Source organism: Oncorhynchus masou, chromosome 25 (genome assembly GCF_036934945.1).
Source record: "Oncorhynchus masou masou isolate Uvic2021 chromosome 25, UVic_Omas_1.1, whole genome shotgun sequence".
Taxonomy (NCBI): domain Eukaryota; kingdom Metazoa; phylum Chordata; class Actinopteri; order Salmoniformes; family Salmonidae; genus Oncorhynchus; species Oncorhynchus masou.
In genome coordinates this window covers 5,925,792-5,949,423 of record NC_088236.1, presented here as the reverse complement: position 1 = coordinate 5,949,423, position 23,632 = coordinate 5,925,792, and the positions used below count along the sequence as shown (strand labels likewise).

At 42.5% G+C, this 23,632-nt stretch overlaps 1 protein-coding gene across 1 annotated transcript in view; it reads right to left on the bottom strand.

Moving 5' to 3' along the window:
* The window catches only part of wdfy3 (WD repeat and FYVE domain containing 3), a 224,097-nt gene that overhangs the window by 75,634 nt on the left and 124,831 nt on the right, over positions 1–23,632 (bottom strand). Inside the window, exons 28-36 of the mRNA XM_064936580.1 lie at positions 23,402–23,554; positions 23,081–23,154; positions 20,976–21,137; positions 14,541–14,635; positions 12,858–12,978; positions 11,676–11,813; positions 9,026–9,105; positions 6,357–6,553; positions 1,449–1,583 (exon numbers count right to left, since the gene is read on the bottom strand). Coding sequence (XP_064792652.1) covers positions 1,449–1,583; positions 6,357–6,553; positions 9,026–9,105; positions 11,676–11,813; positions 12,858–12,978; positions 14,541–14,635; positions 20,976–21,137; positions 23,081–23,154; positions 23,402–23,554 — 1,155 coding nt within the window. The remainder of the gene's footprint in view (positions 1–1,448; positions 1,584–6,356; positions 6,554–9,025; positions 9,106–11,675; positions 11,814–12,857; positions 12,979–14,540; positions 14,636–20,975; positions 21,138–23,080; positions 23,155–23,401; positions 23,555–23,632) is intronic.

Sequence of the window (23,632 nt, the reverse complement as noted above, 5' to 3'; positions counted from 1 at the left end):
CAGAGCTATCCCATATCTTTCTCTATCCCCATAGACAGAGCTATCCCATATCTTTCTCTATCCATAGACAGAACTATCCCATATCTTTCTCTGTCCATAGACAGAGCTATCCCATATCTTTCTCTATCCCCATAGACAGAACTATCCCATATCTTTCTCTGTCCATAGACAGAACTATCCCATATCTTTCTCTGTCCATAGACAGAGCTATCCCATATCTTTCTCTGTCCATAGACAGAGCTATCCCATATCTTTCTCTATCCCCATAGACAGAGCTATCCCATATCTTTCTCTATCCATAGACAGAACTATCCCATATCTTTCTCTGTCCATAGACAGAGCTATCCCATATCTTTCTCTATCCCCATAGACAGAGCTATCCCATATCTTTCTCTATCCCCATAGACAGAACTATCCCATATCTTTCTCTGTCCATAGACAGAGCTATCCCATATCTTTCTCTATCCATAGACAGAGCTATCCCATATCTTTCTCTATCCATAGACAGAGCTATCCCATATCTTTCTCTATCCATAGACAGAGCTATCCCATATCTTTCTCTGTCCCCATAGACAGAGCTATCCCATATCTTTCTCTATCCATAGACAGAGCTATCCCATAGACAGAACGTCATCTGGTTGTAGAAGTGAATCTAGTAGCTCGTCTACATGGAAAAAGGATTGGGTTTGTCCTCCTCCCTCCACTCCTCATCTCCTCTATCCTTCTCTCGCTCTTCCTCTCCTCTCCTCTATCCTTCTCTTCCTCTCCTCTCCTCTCCTCTATCCTTCTCTTCCTCTCCTCTCCTCTATCCTTCTCTCCTCTCCTCTCCTCTATCCTTCTCTTCCTCTCCTCTCCTCTCCTCTATCCTTCTCTTCCTCTCCTCTCCTCTCCTCTCCTCTATCCTTCTCTTCCTCTCCTCTCCTCTCCTCTATCCTTCTCTCCTCTCCTCTCCTCTATCCTTCTCTTCCTCTCCTCTATCCTTCTCTCCTCTCCTCTATCCTTCTCTTCCTCTCCTCTCCTCTATCCTTCTCTCCTCTCCTCTCCTCTATCCTTCTCTTCCTCTCCTCTCCTCTCCTCTATCCTTCTCTCCTCTCCTCCTCTCTATCCTTCTCTCGCTCTTCCTCTCCTCTCCTCTCCTCTCCTCTATCCTTCTCTTCCTCTCCTCTCCTCTCCTCTATCCTTCTCTTCCTCTCCTCTCCTCTATCCTTCTCTTCCTCTCCTCTCCTCTCCTCTATCCTTCTCTCCTCTCCTCTCTCCTTCTCTTCCTCTCCTCTCCTCTCCTCTATCCTTCTCTCCTCTCCTCTCCTCTATCCTTCTCTTCCTCTCCTCTCCTCTCCTCTATCCTTCTCTCCTCTCCTCTCCTCTATCCTTCTCTCCTCTCATCTCCTCTATCCTTCTCTTCCTCTCCTCTCCTCTATCCTTCTCTTCCTCTCCTCTCCTCCTCTCACCAGGTTGAGCATGCTCCTCAGCATCCCCAGTAACAGGAAGCCAGCCTCGGTGCAGACACTGTGGATGGATGCCACTATGGTGGCGCTGGAAGCAGGGACCCCAAAGATAAAGGTCCAGATAGAGTCCAGGTCAAACTAACACAAAACACAGAACACAGAGGCTGGGGTAACACTCAGCAGGGTTACACATTAACGCTGTCCTCTTGTCCGAGACAAGAAGAATATAAATTAAAGTTTTTTTTAAAATCACACATATCGCAATATCAAACAATTACTCCAATCAGAATTGGATCAGAAAGACCCAATTTGAATAATATTCTAATCTATTTTTCATGTACATACATTTTAAAAAGCCTAAAGGTCAAAAGGGTATGTGATTGGCTAAAGCCTCGTGTTCAAATGATCACATGACCGGACAGTGCCTGTTGTTCACCCCACCCACCTTGAATCTGAGAAGAGGTGTTGAGCATTTTGAAACTATTTAACGATAAACATAACTGATTAAAACCTGGACGTTTTATACATTTTTATGAAGCATTTCTTAACTTGTTTCAAAGTAGCCTAGCCAACCCTAGCCAACCCTAGCCTAGCCAACCCTAGCCTAGCCAACACTAACCAACCCTAGCTTAGCCAACACTAACCAACCCTAGCTTAGCCAACTCTAGCCAACCTAAGCTTAGCCAACCCTAGCCTAGCCAACCTAAGCTTAGCCAACCTAAGCTTAGCCAACCTAAGCTTAGCCAACCCTAGCTTAGCCAACCCTAGCTTAGCCAACCCTAGCCAACCTAAGCTTAGCCAACCCTAGCCTAGCCAACCTAAGCTTAGCCAACCCTAGCTTAGCCTAGCCAACCCTAGCTTAGCCAACCCTAGCTCAGCCAACCCTAGCTCAGCCAACCCTAGCCTAGCCAACCCTAGACAAAATACGACCATAGAAATGTTGAGGGAATTCATTTACACACTTAATACACCATTGGTTTTCAAATCAATATTATCTTATTGTCCAGCAGCCAAAAGCATAATCCCAGTCATATTAGTAACCTATACTAGTTGATAATAATGTGGACACCGAGGTGGACAGCGTGGTTGTGAACTAAAGGAAGGTGAGATTGGTTTGTTTACCAACCAGGCATCAGACTGAGATAAATTGTGAGGTGATTAGGGCCGAATTAGAGTTTGCAGTGTTTTGAGTGTGATACCAATTTTGTCTTGTAGTCTGTGTGGGGGAACTCGTTTTTCCTCCGGGGGGCGCCAAATATTATGTTTTGTAGTCTGTGAGGGGAAACTCATTTCTGCTCCAGGGGGCGCAAACAATTATGTCTTGGAGTCTGTGAGGGGATCTCGCTTTTCCTCCAGGACACAGCTGTTTCAGTATTTAACAAAGAGGAACCAAGAGGAAAACCCCAAAATAGATTTGAAGTGTAGAAAATGTAATACAAGGGCGTTTCCTATTTAGCAAGTAAAGAACGTGGCCTGGTGGTGAGAGAGCCATCATTGAACTATAAAATATATATAAAATATAATATAATATATATATAAAAGTTGATTCTTGGCAACATATTAATTTTAATTATTGAGACTGGAAAAAAGTTGAGGTACTTGCTCCCCATCTTTCCACATCACAGTCTATGCTTCTTAAGATGGGTTTGAACTTGTTTTTTTTTTACTATAGATTGCAAAAGGATAGATTTATATTCCCAGGCAGCAGAAATGTTGTACTCTAGGGATGTTGAGGGGGCGGCTCTCGTTCAGGGACAATAGAGCCGATTTTGTCCTGTGTTGATTTTATATCCAGATTCACAGCTGTAGTTCGAAACAAAAAGACTGGTAGCGACTCAGGTGCCCACGTAGAGCAGTACATCAGTCTGCATACAGAGATATGTGGTGGTCTGTGCCAAATAGAGTGAAATGGGCTCATTTATTTATTTAATATCACCTAGGCAAGCTCATGATGTTGTGATTGGGCAGACAGCCTGCGCCGGAGGGTCCAGGGAGAACAACAAGCATTAGACTGCCTATGGTAATGAGCATATTTTGCCAGGTTGTACCGTGGCATAAGGAATGGCAAAAAGGACTTAAACCAGGGATATGAATTGTTCCCCAATGTCCATACAGCGTAGAACAAGCCATAAATATTGCCGCTCTAAGCGATCAACGGCTTTTTCTACGTCCGATGGCAATATGGCTGACGGTGAGTCAGTATTCATGGACCAGACTGCATTGCAAGTCTGGTTTTGATAAAACCAGTCTGTGTCTTGAGTGACTAATAAGTAACAGAACGTTGAAGAAGACGGGGGGAGAATCTTTGCATACGAATTTGATATCAGCGTTCAAAATCGATAATGGGGGGGGGGCGATAATTCCCACATTCTGGTCCTTATCCTTTTTTTTTCAATATTAAAGAAATGATATCAGTGTCTCTATTGAATCATGTCTAGAATCAGTTGATGTAAAAATTGTCCATAACGATAATAGAAAGAACTCTGGAGGTTCCAACACACCCCAGGGATTTCCCGCTGATCGTTGTTTGTATGGATTATTGTAGTTCCATCAGAGTGATAGGGGGCCTCAAGCGTTGCAGGTCGACAGACATCTCAGATCTATACAAATGGCCATAGAAATCCAAGAGTTTTGAATTGATTAATAACGGGTCACTGTATGGTTCCATCCATTGATTTAATGGAAGTTATATTTGAAAAGTTTTTTTGTCGGCTAATAGATAATTTATTGCGCTAATAGATTGGCTTGGATGAGCCCTATGACAATTTAAAAAAGGAACATGCTATGTGAATGAGAGTTTCTGCCCGGCGTCTACATGATAAATTAATTTATTTTCTGATAATCTGCCGATCAAGGATAGCTTGTGGAGAGACGTTTCAAGTTGTCATAATTGGTCTTCTTATTCTGTAATGTTGTGTTGGTTGATTGGTTTAAATTGGATGACAACAAGGTAGAATGTGACCTAATAAAGCCTTTGACCATGTCCCACAGTCCTCCAGAATCATCATCAGTGTTACCACAGGCCTCCATCAACACAACGCCACTGACTGCAGAAATATCTACCAGAGCTGTTGCCAGAGAATTTAATGTTAATTTCTCTATCATAAGCCGCCTCCAACATCGTTTTAGACAATTTGACAGTACATCCAATCTGCCTCACAACCGCATACCATGTGTAACCACACAAGCCCAGGACATACCTACAATCACCTGCGGCAGGGTCTGAGACAAACCACCCAGACAAGCTGATGAAACTGTGGCTTTGCACAACTGAAGAATTTCGGCAAAAAACTGTCACAAAATCTTCCCAGGGAAGCTCATCTGCGTGCTAATGCTCACCTTCGATGGCCCCTGGCATGCTGGAGAAGTGTGATCTGGGCAGATGGCAGACAGCGTTGTATGGCGTTGTGTGGGTGCGCGGTTTGCTGATATCAATGTTGTGAACAATGTGCACCATGGTGGCGGTGGGGTTATGTTATGGGCAGGCATAAGCTACACACAACATGGGATGCTTTCGATCTTGTGAAATCATTAGGATCTACATTTATTTGACAAGATAAAATGCTATTTTAAAGTAAACAAATTGGACATTCAACAAGCACAGCACTTACACAAATGACTGATGACTGGCTGAGAGAAGCTGATGATAAAAATATTGTGGGGGATGTTTTGCTAGACTTCAATGTGGCTTTTGACATTATCGACCATAGTCTGCTGCTGGAAAAACGTATGTGTTATGGCTTTACATCCCCTGCTATAATGTGGATGAAGAGTTACCTGTCTATCAGAACACAGAGGGTGTTCTTTAATGGAAGCCTCAAACATAATCCAGGTAGAATCAGGAATTCCCCAGGGCAGCTGTCTAGGCCCCTTACTTTCTTTAAACCCTTACTAATGACATGCCACTGGCTTTGAGTAAAGCCAGTGTGTCTATGTAGGTGGATGACTCAACACTATACAAGTAAGCCACTACAGCGACTGAAATGACTGCAACACTTAAATATCCGCAGTTAGTTTCAGAATGGGTGGCAAGGAATAAGTTAGTCCTAAATATTTCAAAAACTAAAAGCATGGTATTTGGGACAAATCATTCACTAAATCCTAAACCTCAACTAAATTCTGTAATAAATCAATTTGGAAATTGAGCAAGTTGAGGTGACTAAACTGCTTGGAGTAACACTGGATTGTAAACTGTCATGGTCAAAACATATTGATACAACAGTAGCTAAGATGGGGAGAAGTCTGTCTATAATAAAGCGATGCTTAAAGCGATGCTCTACCTCTTAACAACACTATCAAGAAGGCTGGTCCTACAGGCCCTAGTTTTGTCACACCTGGACTACTGTTCAGTCGTTTGGTCACAAAGAGGGACTAATATTATATTGTACTATATATTATAATGTTATACTAATAATATATATATATATATATATATATATATATATATATATATATATATATATATATATATATATATATATATATATATATATATATTACAAAACAATATTAGACTAATACTATACGGCTAAATTACTGTCAAAGGTATTGTTATAATTGTACTAAGTAACTAATGAGATCATAGATTGTTAATTTTGGGCAGAGCTGCCTGAGGTGCCCCACCTGGAAACTAGGGGAAACACTGGCTCGATAGTACGACATAAATGAGGTTTTACGATAAAATGATAGATAAGAACGAAAAAGGTTTGTTTACTAACATGGACACAGTAACCTCAAAACAAATCTATGGGAAACACTAGCTGGTACAGTATGGAAAAGAGGTTTTAACTAGAGGAAACACTAGCTAGTACAGTATGGAAAAGAGGTTTTAACTAGAGGAAACACTAACTATTACAGTATGGAAAAGAGGTTTTTAGTAAGAAGTAATGATAAAAAGTTTTGTGTACTAACATGTACCTGGAGGCTGTCCGGCAGCTCTGTGACGGGTTGTTGCAGGAACAGGGCCATCAGCAGGAAGTAGAGCTCGGGGACGTTGGTGTGTTTCGGCAGCAGCGTCTGCAGAACAGGGAACCCTGGGAAATGGCAGGCGTCTCGGTTGATCTCCCGTAGCGTGGAGCGACCGCCGGCGCTGCGGCCCACGTTGAAGCCTGAGGAGGAGAGAGGACAGGAAGAAGAGGTTGGGGAAACTGCGAATCAGCGTCGTGATCAGGAAAACTTCAGGGGAAAAATGTAATACTTTTGGATTTTAGATAGGGGATAGGCCAGTTATTTGAATAGAGGATAAATGTCCGAAAAGCAGGAAGACTCACATCCCAATTCTTACAATAGACTACAACTAGCTAACAGATAGCACACATCAATGGCGGTTTCCTAACTATGCCTGCACTTTTCCCTTTCTATGCAAGCTGGGTCGAAGCACATGTGAGTATGCTCACATTCTATGCCTGTACTTTGTTGCAGAGCAGACGGAATATTGAAGTGCACTATGGGATATTAAAGTATTCTATTCTATTCAGAGTTTTACCTTTAGTGATACAGGTTAGTTTCATTGAGATAAAATCTCTTTTGGAAGAGAGACCTGTTTCAAGATAGACATTATAAACAAACAAAGAAGCATCAGAAGCCATCCTCATCCAAAGGTAATGACGGATGGGCAAGGGGCTGAGGGGCAGCATGTCACATTCTATATCCTGTAAAATGTTCTATTCTATTATGGCACATTCTATATCCTGCACAGTAAACAGTTCTATTCTATTATGGCACATTCTATATCCTGCACAGTAAACAGTTCTATTCTATTATGGCACATTCTATATCCTGCACAGTAAACAGTTCTATTCTATTATTTCACATTCTATATCCCGCACAGTAAACAGTTCTATTCTATTATGTTACATTCTATATCCTGCACAGTAAACAGTTCTATTATGTCACATTCTATATCCTGCACAGTAAACAGTTCTATGCTATTATGTCACATTCTATATCCTGCACAGTAAACAGTTCTATTATGTCACATTCTATATCCTGCACAGTAAACAGTTCTATGCTATTATGTTACATTCTATATTCCTGCACAGTAAACAGTTCTATTATATTATGGCACATTCTATATCCTGCACAGTAAACAGTTCTATGCTATTATGTCACATTCTATATCCTGCACAGTAAACAGTTCTATTCTATTATGGCACATTCTATATCCTGCACAGTAAACAGTTCTATTCTATTATGTTACATTCTATATCCTGCACAGTAAACAGTTCTATGCTATTATGTTACATTCTATATTCCTGCACAGTAAACAGTTCTATTATATTATGGCACATTCTATATCCTGCACAGTAAACAGTTCTATGCTATTATGTCACATTCTATATCCTGCACAGTAAACAGTTCTATTATATTATGGCACATTCTATATCCTGCACAGTAAACAGTTCTATGCTATTATGTCACATTCTATATCCTGCACAGTAAACAGTTCTATTCTATTATGGCACATTCTATATCCTGCACAGTAAACAGTTCTATTCTATTATGGTACATTCTATATCCTGCACAGTAAACAGTTATAGTATATTATGGTACATTCTATATTATATTATGGTACATTCTATATCTATATTATATTATGGTACATTCTATATCTATATAATATTATGGTACATTCTATATCTATATAATATTATGGTACCTTCTATATCTATATTATATTATATAATGGTACATTCTATATTATATAATAGCATGGTACATTCTACACCTATATTATGGTACATTCTAAATCTATATTATGGTACATTCCACATCTATATTATGGTACATTCCACATCTATATTATATTATGGTACATTCTACATCTATATTATGGTACATTCTATATTATATTATGGCACATTCTATATCTATATAATGGTACATTCTATATCTATATTATATTATGGTACATTCTACATCTATATTATGGTACATTCTATATCTATATTATATCATGGTACAATATATATTATATAATAGCATGGTGCATTCTATATCTATATTATGGTACATTCCACATCTATATTATGGTACATTCTACATCTATATTATGGTACACTCTACATCTATATTATGGTACATTCTACATCTATATTATGGTACATTCCACATCTATATTATATTATGGTACATTCTACATCTATATTATGGTACATTCTATATCTATATTATATCATGGTACAATCTATATTATATAATAGCATGGTACATTCTATATCTATATTATGGTACATTCTACATCTATATTATGGTACATTCCACATCTATATTATATTATGGTACATTCTACATCTATATTATATTATGGTACATTCTACATCTATATTATATTATGGTACATTCTACATCTATATTATATTATGGTACATTCTACATCTATATTATATTATGGTACATTCTATATCCTGCACCATAAACAGTTATATTATGTTGGGTTTTTAAAACTTGTATCTACACATTGACTCACCTACACAAAATCCAACACACACACACACACACACACACACACACACACACACACACACACACACACACACACACACACACACACACACACACACACACGCCACTCTACTCACCCATCACGGTGCCGATCTTGTTGGTGAGGACAGAGTCGGTGTGGTCCAGCCATTCGCCTCCGGTCAGTCCCTCCTTGAACCTGGGCAGGTCAGACACATGTAAAATCATGATATGGATGATCAGGGGAATTCCTGGCAATGTGAAAAGTAATGTAATAAATAATAATGATAAAGCAAAAACAGGTTTTTAGGAATAAAAAAACAGAAATATCTAATTTACATAAGTGTTCAGTAAAGGGTCTAAATGCTTTCCAAGTGCACTGTGGGTAGATACCCAAGCTGATGAGAAAATGGAAAAGATCATATTTGTCTCTACCATTCAGAAGTAGACCATGTGACATACATCTATCAGTCATACATTTTAATATAGGCTACAGTTAAAACAACAATCAGTGCTGTTTCCAGATAGTTATTGTGTCAGAGAAACAACAACAAAGGAATATCAGATTATGCTGTAGGTGTAAACATGCCTCTCACTAAGTCAAGAAACTCCCCCCCCCCCCCCCTTCTACAACCCATGTCTATAGTTTGTCCCTAGATATTATAATGCTACAAAATCAATACCAGTTTCTGGTGTTTGAAATTGAATGAGTAATCTGTGTTATTCCACCAGCTTTCATATAAGGCTACATCCCCTGTATTGCTTTATTAATGACTTTAGTAATGTTTTTTGACAGATCATGTACGTGACAATCGGTGTTAACATTCAATCTAAATACAGTACGAGTCAAAAGTTTGGACACACCTACTCATTCAAGGCTTTTTCTTTATTTTTTTAAAACTATTTTCTACATTGTAGAATAATAGTGAAGACATTATCACTAAGCTAAGGACCCTGGGACAAAACACCTTCCTCTGCAACTGGATCTTGGACTTCCTGACGGGCCGCCCCCAGGTGGTAAGAGTAGGCAACAACACATTTGCCACGCTGATCCTCAACACAGGGGCCCCTCAGGGTTGCGTGCTCAGTCCCCTCCTGTACTCCCTGTTCACTCATGACCGCACGGCCAGGCACGACTCCAACACCATCATTAAGTTTGCCGACGACACAACAGTGGAAGGCCTAATCACTGGCAATGATGTGACAGTCTATAGGGAGGAGGTCAGAGACCTGGCAGTGTGGTGCCAGGACAACAACCTCTCCCTCAACGTGATCAAGACTAACAAGATGATTGTGGAATACAGAAAAAGGAGGACTGAGCAGGCCCCCATTTTCATTGACGGGGCTGTAGTGGAGCAGGTTGAGAGCTTCAAGTTCCTTGGTGTTCACATCACCAACAAATTATCATGGTCCAAACACACCACGGCAGTCGTGAAGAGGTCACTATAACACCTACTCAGGAGACTGAAAAGACTAAGGCATGGGTCCACAGATCCTCAAAAGGTTCTACAGCTGCACCATCGAGGGCATCTTGACGGGTTGCATCACTGCCTGGTATGGCAACTGCTCGGCCTCCGAACGCAAGGAACTACAGAGGGTAGTACGTATGGCCCAGTACATCTCTGGGGCAAAGCTTCCTGCCATCCAGGACCTATATACCAGGCGGTGTCAGAAGAAGGCTCAAAAAATTGCCAAGGACTCCAGCCACCCCAGTCATAGACTGTTCTCTCTGTTAACACACGGCAACCGGTACCGGAGCGCCAAGTCTAGGTCCAAGAGGCTTCTAAACAGCTTCTACCCCCAAATATAAGACTCCTGAACATCTAATCAAATGGCTACCCAGACTATTTGCATTGTACCCACCCCACCCCACATTTTTACACTGCTGCTACTCTCTGTTTATTATCTATGCACAGTCAGTTTACCTCTACCTACATGTACATATTGCCTCAATTACCTCGACTAACCGGTGCCCCCGCACATTGACTCTGTACCAGTACCCCCTGTATATAGCCTCCACATTGACTCTGTACCGGTACCCCCTGTATATAGCCTCCACATTGACTCTGTACCGGTACACCCTGTATATAGCCTCCTCACATTGATTCTGTACCATAACACCCTGTATATAGCCTCCTCACATTGACTCTGTACCGGTACACTCTGTATATAGCCTCCTCACATTGATTCTGTACCGTAACACCCTGTATATAGCCTCCTCACATTGACTCTGTACCGGTACACCCTGTATATAGCCTCCTCACATTGACTCTGTACCGGTACACCCTGTATATAGCCTCCTCACATTGATTCTGTACCGTAACACCCTGTATATAGCCTCCTCACATTGATTCTGTACCGTAACACCCTGTATATAGCCTCCCTGCTGTTATTTTATTGTTGCTTCTAAATCTGCATGGTTGGTTAAGTGCTTGTAAGTAAGCATTTCACAGTAAGGTCGCCTGGTATATCCCATCCCTTGGTCGGACAATCCAACCTGTTCAGAGAATGCCAAGAGTGTGCAAAGCTGTCATCAAGGCAAAGGGTGGCTAATTTGAAGAATCTAGAATCTATTTTCATTTGGTTAACACTTTTCTGGTTACTACATGACTCCATATGTGTTATTTCATAGTTTTGATGTCTTCACTATTATTCTACAATGTAGAAAATAGTAAAAATAAAGAAAACCCCTTTGAATGAGTAGATGTGTTCAAACTGTTGACTGGTAGTGTATATATATATGTATATATTTTTTAAAGGATCAAAGACCTGGTCAGTATGGGCTGGTTACTGAGGAGAACCACCAGGATCCACAGAGCTGCTGTCACACTGCTGGAGTGGAGGTGCTCCTCCGTGAACATCAACAACCAGTCGAAGCCCAGGGTACGCACCAACTCCTCACATGCCCTGTAGGGGGAGACAGAGAGTAGTCAGGCTACACACAACACAGTCGAAGCCCAGGGTACGCACCAACTCCTCACGTGCCCTGTAGGGGGGGACAGAGAGTAGTCAGGCTGCACACAAACACAGTCGAAGCCCAGGGTACGCACCAACTCCTCACATGCCCTGTAGGGGGGGACAGAGAGTAGTCAGGCTACACACAACACAGTCGAAGCCCAGGGTACGCACCAACTCCTCACATGCCCTGTAGGGGGGGACAGAGAGTAGTCAGGCTACACACAACACAGTCGAAGCCCAGGGTACGCACCAACTCCTCACATGCCCTGTAGGGGGAGACAGAGAGTAGTCAGGCTCCACACAACACAGTAGAAGCCCAGGGTACGCACCAACTCCTCACATGCCCTGTAGGGGGAGACAGAGAGTAGTCAGGCTCCACACAACACAGTCGAAGCCCAGGGTACGCACCAACTCCTCACATGCCCTGTAGGGGGAGACAGAGAGTAGTCAGGCTCCACACAAACACAGTCAAAGGCCGTACAGTATGACGAGGGGCAGAAACTGCTTCTCCAATAGAAATCCCAGTTGTAGGTGATGTCATGGCGATGTTCGCGTAGCTAAATTCATGCGTAGAAACACGTAAATCGGGTCTAACAGTCATCTCGCGCCGAACTACGTACGTTAAAAAAATCAGAAAGGCAGTCCTTTCGATATCAATTTTTTTTTTTTTACAAAAATGAAAACGTGTCAGTTTGTCACTTCCACAAGGTTGGAGTAATAACATGTTAAAACTAGCGAGGACGTCGTCTCCAGTCTAGGTGGCGTCTTTCCATTTGGAGAATATTAACTCTGGGAGAATTCTTCACTTCTCTCATTGACTTGTCAAACCCTGGTGTGGTCTGTTTTTGTCTGTTTCGCAAGTGTTCCCGGAAGTCTCGGGATGTTGCGCCTCTGGGTGTAAAAACTCTGTGACGCAGTTACACACACACACACACACACACACACACACACACACACACACACACACACACACACACACACACTGTGACGTACTGTGCGTTGACGGTGCATTTCTCCTTGGTGGTGAAGAGCAGTTTGAGAAGGATGTCTAGCAGTCTGTTCCTCAACAGGATCAGGTTGGCCGATAGAAGACCCCCAAGGTCTTCATCATTACCTGGAACACAATAGACAATATTACCACTTCTATTACTACAATAATATTACTGTACTGAAAACAGAGAGGAAACCCCCAAGGTCTTCATCACTAAAACACAAATTAAGTGATGGGGAAAACAACGTATTAATGCGATTTAGAATCAACAAAAAAGGCAAAGAACAGCATAGTTTTGGCATTGTACAAAAATCTGTATGTAAATTTGCGACAATCTCTATGCTAGTTAGTGACAATCTCTATGCTAGTTAGTGACAATAATTTCTATGCTAGTTAGTGACAATAATCTCTACATTAGTTAGTAACAATAATCTCTATGCTAGTTAGTGACAATCTATTTGCTAGTAAGTGACAATGTCTATGCTATTTAGTGACAATAATCTATATGCTAGTTAGTGACAATAATCTCTATGCTAGTTAGTGACAATAATATCTATGCTAGTTAGTGACAATAAGATCTGCTAGTTAGTGACAATAATCTCTATGCTATTTAGTGACAATAATCTCTATGCTATTTAGTGACAATAATTGCTATGCTAGTTAGTGACAATAATCTCTATGCTAGTTAGTGAGAAATAATCTCTATGCTAGTTAGTGAGAAATAATCTCTATGCTATTTAGTGACAATAATCTCTATGCTATTTAGTGACAAGAATCTCTATGCTAGTTAGTGACAATCTCTATGCTAGTTAGTGACAATAATCTCTATGCTAGTTAGTGACAATAATCTGTATGCTAGTTAGTGACAATAATCTCTATACTAGTTAGTGACAATAATCTCTATGCTAGTTAGTGACAATAATCTCTATGCTAGTTAGTGACAATAATCTCTATGCTAGTTAGTGACAATCTATATGCTAGTTAGTGACAATCTCTATGCTAGTTAGCTAGTGAAAATAATCTCTATGATAGTTAGCTAGTGAAAATAATCTCTATGATAGTGACAATATTCTCTATGGTAGTTAGTGACAATCTCTATACTAGTTAGTGACAATCTCTATACTAGTTTGTCACAAACTAGTATAGAGATTGTCACTAACTAGTATAGAGATTGTCACTATCTCTATACTAGTTAGTGACAAACTATATACTAGTTAGTGCAATCTCTATACTAGTTAGTGCAATCTCTATGCTAGTAGTGACAATCTCTATGCTAGTAGTGACAATCAATATAAAAATTAGTGACAATAATTTCTGTAATTTAGTGACAATAATCTCCATGCTAGTTAGTGGCAATCTATATGTAAATTAATGACAATAATCTATTATGTAAATTAGTGGCAATAATATCCATGCTAGTTAGTGATAATAATCTTGATGTAAATTAGTGACACTATGCTAGTAAGTGACAATGATATCTATGTAAATTAGTGACAATCTATATACTAGTTAGTAACAATCTCTGCAAATTAGTGACAATAATCTCTGTCGTAGTTAATGTCAATCTCTATGTAAATGAGTGACAATAATCTCTATACTAGTTAGTGGCAATCGCTAGGTAAATTAGTCATCTCTATGCTAGTTAGTGACAATAATCTCTGAACTAGTGTGTGTGTGCGCGTTACCTCCATCTATCTTCTCCTCGTTGTTGACCTCCATCACTACAAACTTCTCACACACAGCAAAGGTTGGCAGGGTGGATGAGATGAACTGGCCAAACCTATCAAACATACCATAAAACAGACACATGAGCTACATGGGTATATATAGTATGTTCTCATGAAGGGATTTGTAGGCAGTTGCAAGGACTGGGGAGACCAGCAGCCCACCAGTAGCAAGTTTAATTCACACATGCATTGCCTGGCACGGGACTTGAACCAGCAACCTTCTGACTACTGGTCCACCTCTCTGACGTCTAGGCTTACCGTAGCAGGTCATATGGGTTGGGGAGAGTGTAGAGTTATTACCGTAGCAGGTCATATGGGTTGGGGAGAATGTAGAGTTATTACCGTAGCAGGTCATATGGGTTGTGGAGAGTGTAGAGTTATTACCGTAGCAGGTCATATGGGTTGGGGAGAGTGTAGAGTGTGTTATTACCGTAGCAGGTCATATGGGTTGGGGAGAGTGTAGAGTGTTATTACCGTAGCAGGTCATATGGGTTGGGGAGAGTGTAGTGTTATTACCGTAGCAGGTCATATGGGTTGGGGAGAGTGTAGAGTTATTACCGTAGCAGGTCATATGGGTTGGGGAGAGTGTAGAGTGTTATTACCGTAGCAGGTCATATGGGTTGGGGAGAGTGTAGAGTTATTACCGTAGCAGGTCATATGGGTTGGGGAGAGTGTAGAGTGTTATTACCGTAGCAGGTCATATGGGTTGGGGAGAGTGTCGAGTGTGTTATTACCGTAGCAGGTCATATGGGTTGGGGAGAGTGTAGAGTGTTATTACCGTAGCAGATCATATGGGTTGGGGAGAGTGTAGTGTTATTACCGTAGCAGGTCATATGGGTTGGGGAGAGTGTAGAGTGTGTTATTACCGTAGCAGGTCATATGGGTTGGGGAGAGTGTAGTGTTATTACCGTAGCAGGTCATATGGGTTGGGGAGAGTGTAGAGTTATTACCGTAGCAGGTCATATGGGTTGGGGAGAGTGTAGTGTTATTACCGTAGCAGGTCATATGGGTTGGGGAGAGTGTAGAGTTATTACCGTAGCAGGTCATATGGGTTGGGGAGAGTGTCGAGTGTTATTACCGTAGCAGGTCATATGGGTTGGGGAGAGTGTAGAGTGTTATTACCGTAGCAGGTCATATGGGTTGGGGAGAGTGTAGTGTTATTACCGTAGCAGGTCATATGGGTTGGGGAGAGTGTAGAGTTATTACCGTAGCAGGTCATATGGGTTGGGGAGAGTGTCGAGTGTTATTACCGTAGCAGGTCATATGGGTTGGGTAGAGTGTAGAGTGTTATTACCGTAGCAGGTCATATGTGTTGGGGAGAGTGTAGAGTGTGTTATTACCGTAGCAGGTCATATGGGTTGGGGAGAGTGTAGAGTGTGTTATTACCGTAGCAGGTCATATGGGTTGGGGAGAGTGTAGAGTGTGTTATTACCGTAGCAGGTCATATGGGTTGGGGAGAGTGTAGAGTGTGTTATTACCGTAGCAGGTCATATGGGTTGGGGAGAGTGTAGAGTTATTACCGTAGCAGGTCATATGGGTTGGGGAGAGTGTAGAGTTATTACCGTAGCAGGTCATATGGGTTGGGGAGAATGTAGAGTGTGTTATTACCATAGCAGGTCATATGGGTTGGGGAGAGTGTAGTGTTATTACCGTAGCAGGTCATATGGGTTGGGGAGAGTGTAGTGTTATTACCGTAGCAGGTCATATGGGTTGGGGAGAGTGTAGTGTTATTACCGTAGCAGGTCATATGGGTTGGGGAGAGTGTAGTGTTATTACCGTAGCAGGTCATATGGGTTGGGGAGAGTGTAGAGTGTGTTATTACTGTAGCAGGTCATATGGGTTGGGGAGAGTGTAGAGTGTGTTATTACCGTAGCAGGTCATATGGGTTGGGGAGAATGTAGAGTGTGTTATTACCATAGCAGGTCATATTGGTTGGGGAGAGTGTAGAGTTATTACCGTAGCAGGTCATATGGGTTGGGGAGAGTGTAGAGTGTTATTACCGTAGCAGGTCATATGGGTTGGGGAGAGTGTAGAGTGTTATTACCGTAGCAGGTCATATGGGTTGGGGAGAGTGTAGAGTTATTACCGTAGCAGGTCATATGGGTTGGGGAGAGTGTAGTGTTATTACCGTAGCAGGTCATATGGGTTGGGGAGAGTGTAGAGTGTTATTACCATAGCAGGTCATATGGGTTGTGGAGAGTGTAGAGTTATTACCGTAGCAGGTCATATGGGTTGGGGAGAGTGTAGAGTGTGTTATTACCGTAGCAGGTCATATGGGTTGGGGAGAGTGTAGAGTGTTATTACCGTAGCAGGTCATATGGGTTGGGGAGAGTGTAGTGTTATTACCGTAGCAGGTCATATGGGTTGGGGAGAGTGTAGAGTTATTACCGTAGCAGGTCATATGGGTTGGGGAGAGTGTAGAGTGTTATTACCGTAGCAGGTCATATGGGTTGGGGAGAGTGTAGAGTTATTACCGTAGCAGGTCATATGGGTTGGGGAGAGTGTAGAGTGTTATTACCGTAGCAGGTCATATGGGTTGGGGAGAGTGTCGAGTGTGTTATTACCGTAGCAGGTCATATGGGTTGGGGAGAGTGTAGAGTGTTATTACCGTAGCAGATCATATGGGTTGGGGAGAGTGTAGTGTTATTACCGTAGCAGGTCATATGGGTTGGGGAGAGTGTAGAGTGTGTTATTACCGTAGCAGGTCATATGGGTTGGGGAGAGTGTAGTGTTATTACCGTAGCAGGTCATATGGGTTGGGGAGAGTGTAGAGTTATTACCGTAGCAGGTCATATGGGTTGGGGAGAGTGTAGTGTTATTACCGTAGCAGGTCATATGGGTTGGGGAGAGTGTAGAGTTATTACCGTAGCAGGTCATATGGGTTGGGGAGAGTGTCGAGTGTTATTACCGTAGCAGGTCATATGGGTTGGGGAGAGTGTAGAGTGTTATTACCGTAGCAGGTCATATGGGTTGGGGAGAGTGTAGTGTTATTACCGTAGCAGGTCATATGGGTTGGGGAGAGTGTAGAGTGTGTTATTACCGTAGCAGGTCATATGGGTTGGGGAGAGTGTAGAGTGTGTTATTACCGTAGCAGGTCATATGGGTTGGGTAGAGTGTAGAGTGTTATTACCGTAGCAGGTCATATGTGTTGGGGAGAGTGTAGAGTGTGTTATTACCGTAGCAGGTCATATGGGTTGGGGAGAGTGTAGAGTTATTACCGTAGCAGGTCATATGGGTTGGGGAGAATGTAGAGTGTGTTATTACCATAGCAGGTCATATGGGTTGGGGAGAGTGTAGTGTTATTACCGTAGCAGGTCATATGGGTTGGGGAGAGTGTAGTGTTATTACCGTAGCAGGTCATATGGGTTGGGGAGAGTGTAGTGTTATTACCGTAGCAGGTCATATGGGTTGGGGAGAGTGTAGAGTGTGTTATTACCGTAGCAGGTCATATGGGTTGGGGAGAGTGTAGAGTGTGTTATTACCGTAGCAGGTCATATGGGTTGGGGAGAATGTAGAGTGTGTTATTACCATAGCAGGTCATATTGGTTGGGGAGAGTGTAGAGTTATTACCGTAGCAGGTCATATGGGTTGGGGAGAGTGTAGAGTGTTATTACCGTAGCAGGTCATATGGGTTGGGGAGAGTGTAGAGTGTTATTACCGTAGCAGGTCATATGGGTTGGGGAGAGTGTAGAGTTATTACCGTAGCAGGTCATATGGGTTGGGGAGAGTGTAGTGTTATTACCGTAGCAGGTCATATGGGTTGGGGAGAGTGTAGAGTGTTATTACCATAGCAGGTCATATGGGTTGGGGAGAGTGTAGTGTTATTACCGTAGCAGGTCATATGGGTTGGGGAGAGTGTAGTGTTATTACCGTAGCAGGTCATATGGGTTGGGGAGAGTGTAGTGTTATTACCGTAGCAGGTCATATGGGTTGGGGAGAGTGTAGAGTGTGTTATTACCGTAGCAGGTCATATGGGTTGGGGAGAGTGTAGAGTGTGTTATTACCGTAGCAGGTCATATGGGTTGGGGAGAATGTAGAGGTGTTATTACCATAGCAGGTCATATTGGTTGGGGAGAGTGTAGAGTTATTACCGTAGCAGGTCATATGGGTTGGGGAGAGTGTAGAGTGTTATTACCGTAGCAGGTCATATGGGTTGGGGAGAGTGTAGAGTGTTATTACCGTAGCAGGTCATATGGGTTGGGGAGAGTGTAGAGTTATTACCGTAGCAGGTCATATGGGTTGGGGAGAGTGTAGTGTTATTACCGTAGCAGGTCATATGGGTTGGGGAGAGTGTAGAGTGTTATTACCATAGCAGGTCATATGGGTTGTGGAGAGTGTAGAGTTATTACCGTAGCAGGTCATATGGGTTGGGGAGAGTGTAGAGTGTGTTATTACCGTAGCAGGTCATATGGGTTGGGGAGAGTGTAGAGTGTTATTACCGTAGCAGGTCATATGGGTTGGGGAGAGTGTAGTGTTATTACCGTAGCAGGTCATATGGGTTGGGGAGAGTGTAGAGTTATTACCGTAGCAGGTCATATGGGTTGGGGAGAGTGTAGAGTGTTATTACCGTAGCAGGTCATATGGGTTGGGGAGAGTGTAGAGTTATTACCGTAGCAGGTCATATGGGTTGGGGAGAGTGTAGAGTGTTATTACCGTAGCAGGTCATATGGGTTGGGGAGAGTGTCGAGTGTGTTATTACCGTAGCAGGTCATATGGGTTGGGGAGAGTGTAGAGTGTTATTACCGTAGCAGATCATATGGGTTGGGGAGAGTGTAGTGTTATTACCGTAGCAGGTCATATGGGTTGGGGAGAGTGTAGAGTGTGTTATTACCGTAGCAGGTCATATGGGTTGGGGAGAGTGTAGTGTTATTACCGTAGCAGGTCATATGGGTTGGGGAGAGTGTAGAGTTATTACCGTAGCAGGTCATATGGGTTGGGGAGAGTGTAGTGTTATTACCGTAGCAGGTCATATGGGTTGGGGAGAGTGTAGAGTTATTACCGTAGCAGGTCATATGGGTTGGGGAGAGTGTCGAGTGTTATTACCGTAGCAGGTCATATGGGTTGGGGAGAGTGTAGAGTGTTATTACCGTAGCAGGTCATATGGGTTGGGGAGAGTGTAGTGTTATTACCGTAGCAGGTCATATGGGTTGGGGAGAGTGTAGAGTGTGTTATTACCGTAGCAGGTCATATGGGTTGGGGAGAGTGTAGAGTGTGTTATTACCGTAGCAGGTCATATGGGTTGGGTAGAGTGTAGAGTGTTATTACCGTAGCAGGTCATATGTGTTGGGGAGAGTGTAGAGTGTGTTATTACCGTAGCAGGTCATATGGGTTGGGGAGAGTGTAGAGTTATTACCGTAGCAGGTCATATGGGTTGGGGAGAATGTAGAGTGTGTTATTACCATAGCAGGTCATATGGGTTGGGGAGAGTGTAGTGTTATTACCGTAGCAGGTCATATGGGTTGGGGAGAGTGTAGTGTTATTACCGTAGCAGGTCATATGGGTTGGGGAGAGTGTAGTGTTATTACCGTAGCAGGTCATATGGGTTGGGGAGAGTGTAGTGTTATTACCGTAGCAGGTCATATGGGTTGGGGAGAGTGTAGAGTGTGTTATTACCGTAGCAGGTCATATGGGTTGGGGAGAGTGTAGAGTGTGTTATTACCGTAGCAGGTCATATGGGTTGGGGAGAATGTAGAGTGTGTTATTACCATAGCAGGTCATATTGGTTGGGGAGAGTGTAGAGTTATTACCGTAGCAGGTCATATGGGTTGGGGAGAGTGTAGAGTGTTATTACCGTAGCAGGTCATATGGGTTGGGGAGAGTGTAGAGTGTTATTACCGTAGCAGGTCATATGGGTTGGGGAGAGTGTAGAGTTATTACCGTAGCAGGTCATATGGGTTGGGGAGAGTGTAGTGTTATTACCGTAGCAGGTCATATGGGTTGGGGAGAGTGTAGAGTGTTATTACCATAGCAGGTCATATGGGTTGGGGAGAGTGTAGTGTTATTACCGTAGCAGGTCATATGGGTTGGGGAGAGTGTAGTGTTATTACCGTAGCAGGTCATATGGGTTGGGGAGAGTGTAGTGTTATTACCGTAGCAGGTCGTATGGGTTGGGGAGAGTGTAGTGTTATTACCGTAGCAGGTCATATGGGTTGGGGAGAGTGTAGAGTGTGTTATTACCGTAGCAGGTCATATGGGTTGGGGAGAGTGTAGTGTTATTACCGTAGCAGGTCGTATGGGTTGGGGAGAGTGTAGAGTTATTACCGTAGCAGGTCATATGGGTTGGGGAGAGTGTAGAGTTATTACCGTAGCAGGTCATATGGGTTGGGGAGAGTGTAGAGTGTGTTATTACCGTAGCAGGTCATATGGGTTGGGGAGAGTGTAGAGTGTTATTACCGTAGCAGGTCGTATGGGTTGGGGAACCCTTGCAGTAGCAGACTCAAAACGTTGCTGATAGCAGAGATGGTGGGCTGAGACAGAGACGTGTCTCTCAGGGTTAACAGCAGCTTGGGAATCAGCTGGAGCTCTCGTAACAACTTAGCGTTCTTCGCTGCCTCACTGTGATGGAGGAGAAGAGGACAGACAGTTGGTTGATATATTACACACAGGAAACATGGTCTTCCTGTGTCTTTGTTTCTCAGGTGATTAAGATTATAGTGTCACTATTAACTGAAATATCACATTTACATAAGTATTCAGACCCTTTACTCAGTACTGTGTTGAAGCACCTTTGGCAGCGATTACAGCCTCAAGTCTTCTTGGGTATGACGCTACAAGCTTGGCACACCTGTATTTGGGGAGTGTCTCATATTCTTCTCTGCAGATCCTCTCAAACTATGTCAGGTTGGATAGGGAGCATCGCAGCACAGCTATTTTCAGGTCTCTCCAGAGATATAAAAGGAAAACCTTCCAGATTGCAGTTCCTAGGGCTTCCACTAGATGTCAACAGTCTTTAGAAAGCGTGTCAGGCTAGTTGTTTTATTTTATTAGCCAGAATTTGTAGTTTTAGTAAGTGGCTCCCATTTTGGCTGTAGTGTTTGTTGTGCGTTCTCGTGAGGGTGCGTACTTCGTTATTTATCTCCGGTATTCTCCGTCTTAAATTTGATCATTTAATTTACATATTAGGATATCTGTGGATTGATTAGGAATGTTGTTTGATATGTTTGGAAGAAGTTATTGGTAACTTACAGGATTCATTTTGTCTGCATTTTAAACGAGGGAAACCAGTGGATTACTGAGTCAAGCGCGCCAATGAAACTGACTTTTTTGGGAAATAAGTAAGGACTTTATCGAACAAAGGACCAATTGTTATGACGCTTGTGATTTCAACCAGATGAAGATCTACAAAGGTAAGTGATTTATTTTAGCGCTATTTCTGACTTTCGTGACGCTTCTGCTCGGTTAGAAGATGAATGTAATGCTTTTGTGTGCAGGGCGCTGTCCTCGGGTAATCTCATGGTGTGCTTTCGCCGTAAAGCCTTTTTGAAATCTGACAAAGCGGCTGGATTAACAAGAAGTTAAACTTTAAATTATGTATTTTGATGAATGTTTAATATTACGATTTTTGTCATTTGAATTCCGCGCTCTGCAATTTCACCGGATGTTGGCCAGGTGGGACGCTAGCGTCCCAATGATCCATAAGAAGTTAAGGACGTCAAAGTCAAGGTATTGGAGTGGCCATCACAAAACCCTGACCTCAATCCCATAGAACATTTGTGGGCAGAACTGAAAAATGGTTTGCGAGCAAGGAGGCCTACACAAACCTGACTCAGTTACACCAGCTCTGTCAGGAGGAATGGGCCAAAATTCACCCAATTTATTGTGGGAAGCTTGTGGAAGGCTACCCGAAACGGTTGAACCAAGTTAAACAATTTTAAGGCAATGCTACAAAATACTAATTGAGTGTATGTAAACTTTTGACCCACTGGGAATGTGATGAAAGAAATAAAATCATTCTCTCTTCTATTATTCTCACATTTCACATTCTTAAAATAAAGTGGTGATCCTATCTGACCTAAGACAGGGAATTTTTACTAGGATTAAATGTCAGAAATGGTGAAAAACAGAGTTTAAATGTATTTGACTAAGCTGTATGTAAACTTCCGACTTCAACTGTACACAGGTGTGTGCCTTTCCAAATCATGTCCAGTCAATTGAACATACCCAAGGTGGACTCCAAGTTGTAGAAACATCTCAAGGATGATGAATGGAAACAGGATGCACCTGAGCTCAATGTTGAGTCTCATAGCAAAGGATGTGAATACTTATGTAAATAAGGTGTCTGTTTTATATTTTTAATACATTTGAAAACATTTCTAAAAACCTGTTTTCGCTTTATCATTATGGGGTATTACGTGCAGATTGATGAGGGCTTTTTTTTTTTTTTTAATTTTTTAATCAATTTTAGAAAAAGGCTGTAACGTAACAAAAATGTGGAAAAAGTCACGGGGTCTGAGTACTTTGTGAATTCACGGTAATAGCAGGAGTTCATCATCCCTCACCTGGACTCAGTGAGGAGCTCTATAAAGTGTTCAAACAGGGACAGGTGCAGTTCGTAGGGTGCATGGAGCCACACCTGAGGAGACAGAAAGAACATTTGAAAACCTCTACAAACATACCACACCAGAAAACCAACAACATTATTTTGTCAGCAGGGACCACGTTTGGCTCGATTTGGATCAGTTGCCCTGAAGCCCATTGTGTTTGGCTTGCACCAAGGACCACCAACCACCATTTTGGCTCAATCTGGATCAGTTTCCCAGAGGCCATTTCCCCTCAAAACTGGAGCCAGTTCCCCTGAGGCCCATTGGTTTAGTGCTAACCTCGAAGTCACAGAGCAGGTCCTGGAAGGCGGTGGTGTTGGGGATGATGGAGGTCTCGTGGCCGCTGTCTACTGTTCCCACCAGGGAGAAGGTCAGGTGCAGGATGTGGCTATTGAGCAGGTGACGCTTCTTCTTCAACAACATGGCCAGCAGCTAGAGAGCGAATAACAGACACATACTACAGTTAGACTGAGTTATATTACTGTTGTACTAGAACTACAGCAGACAGGA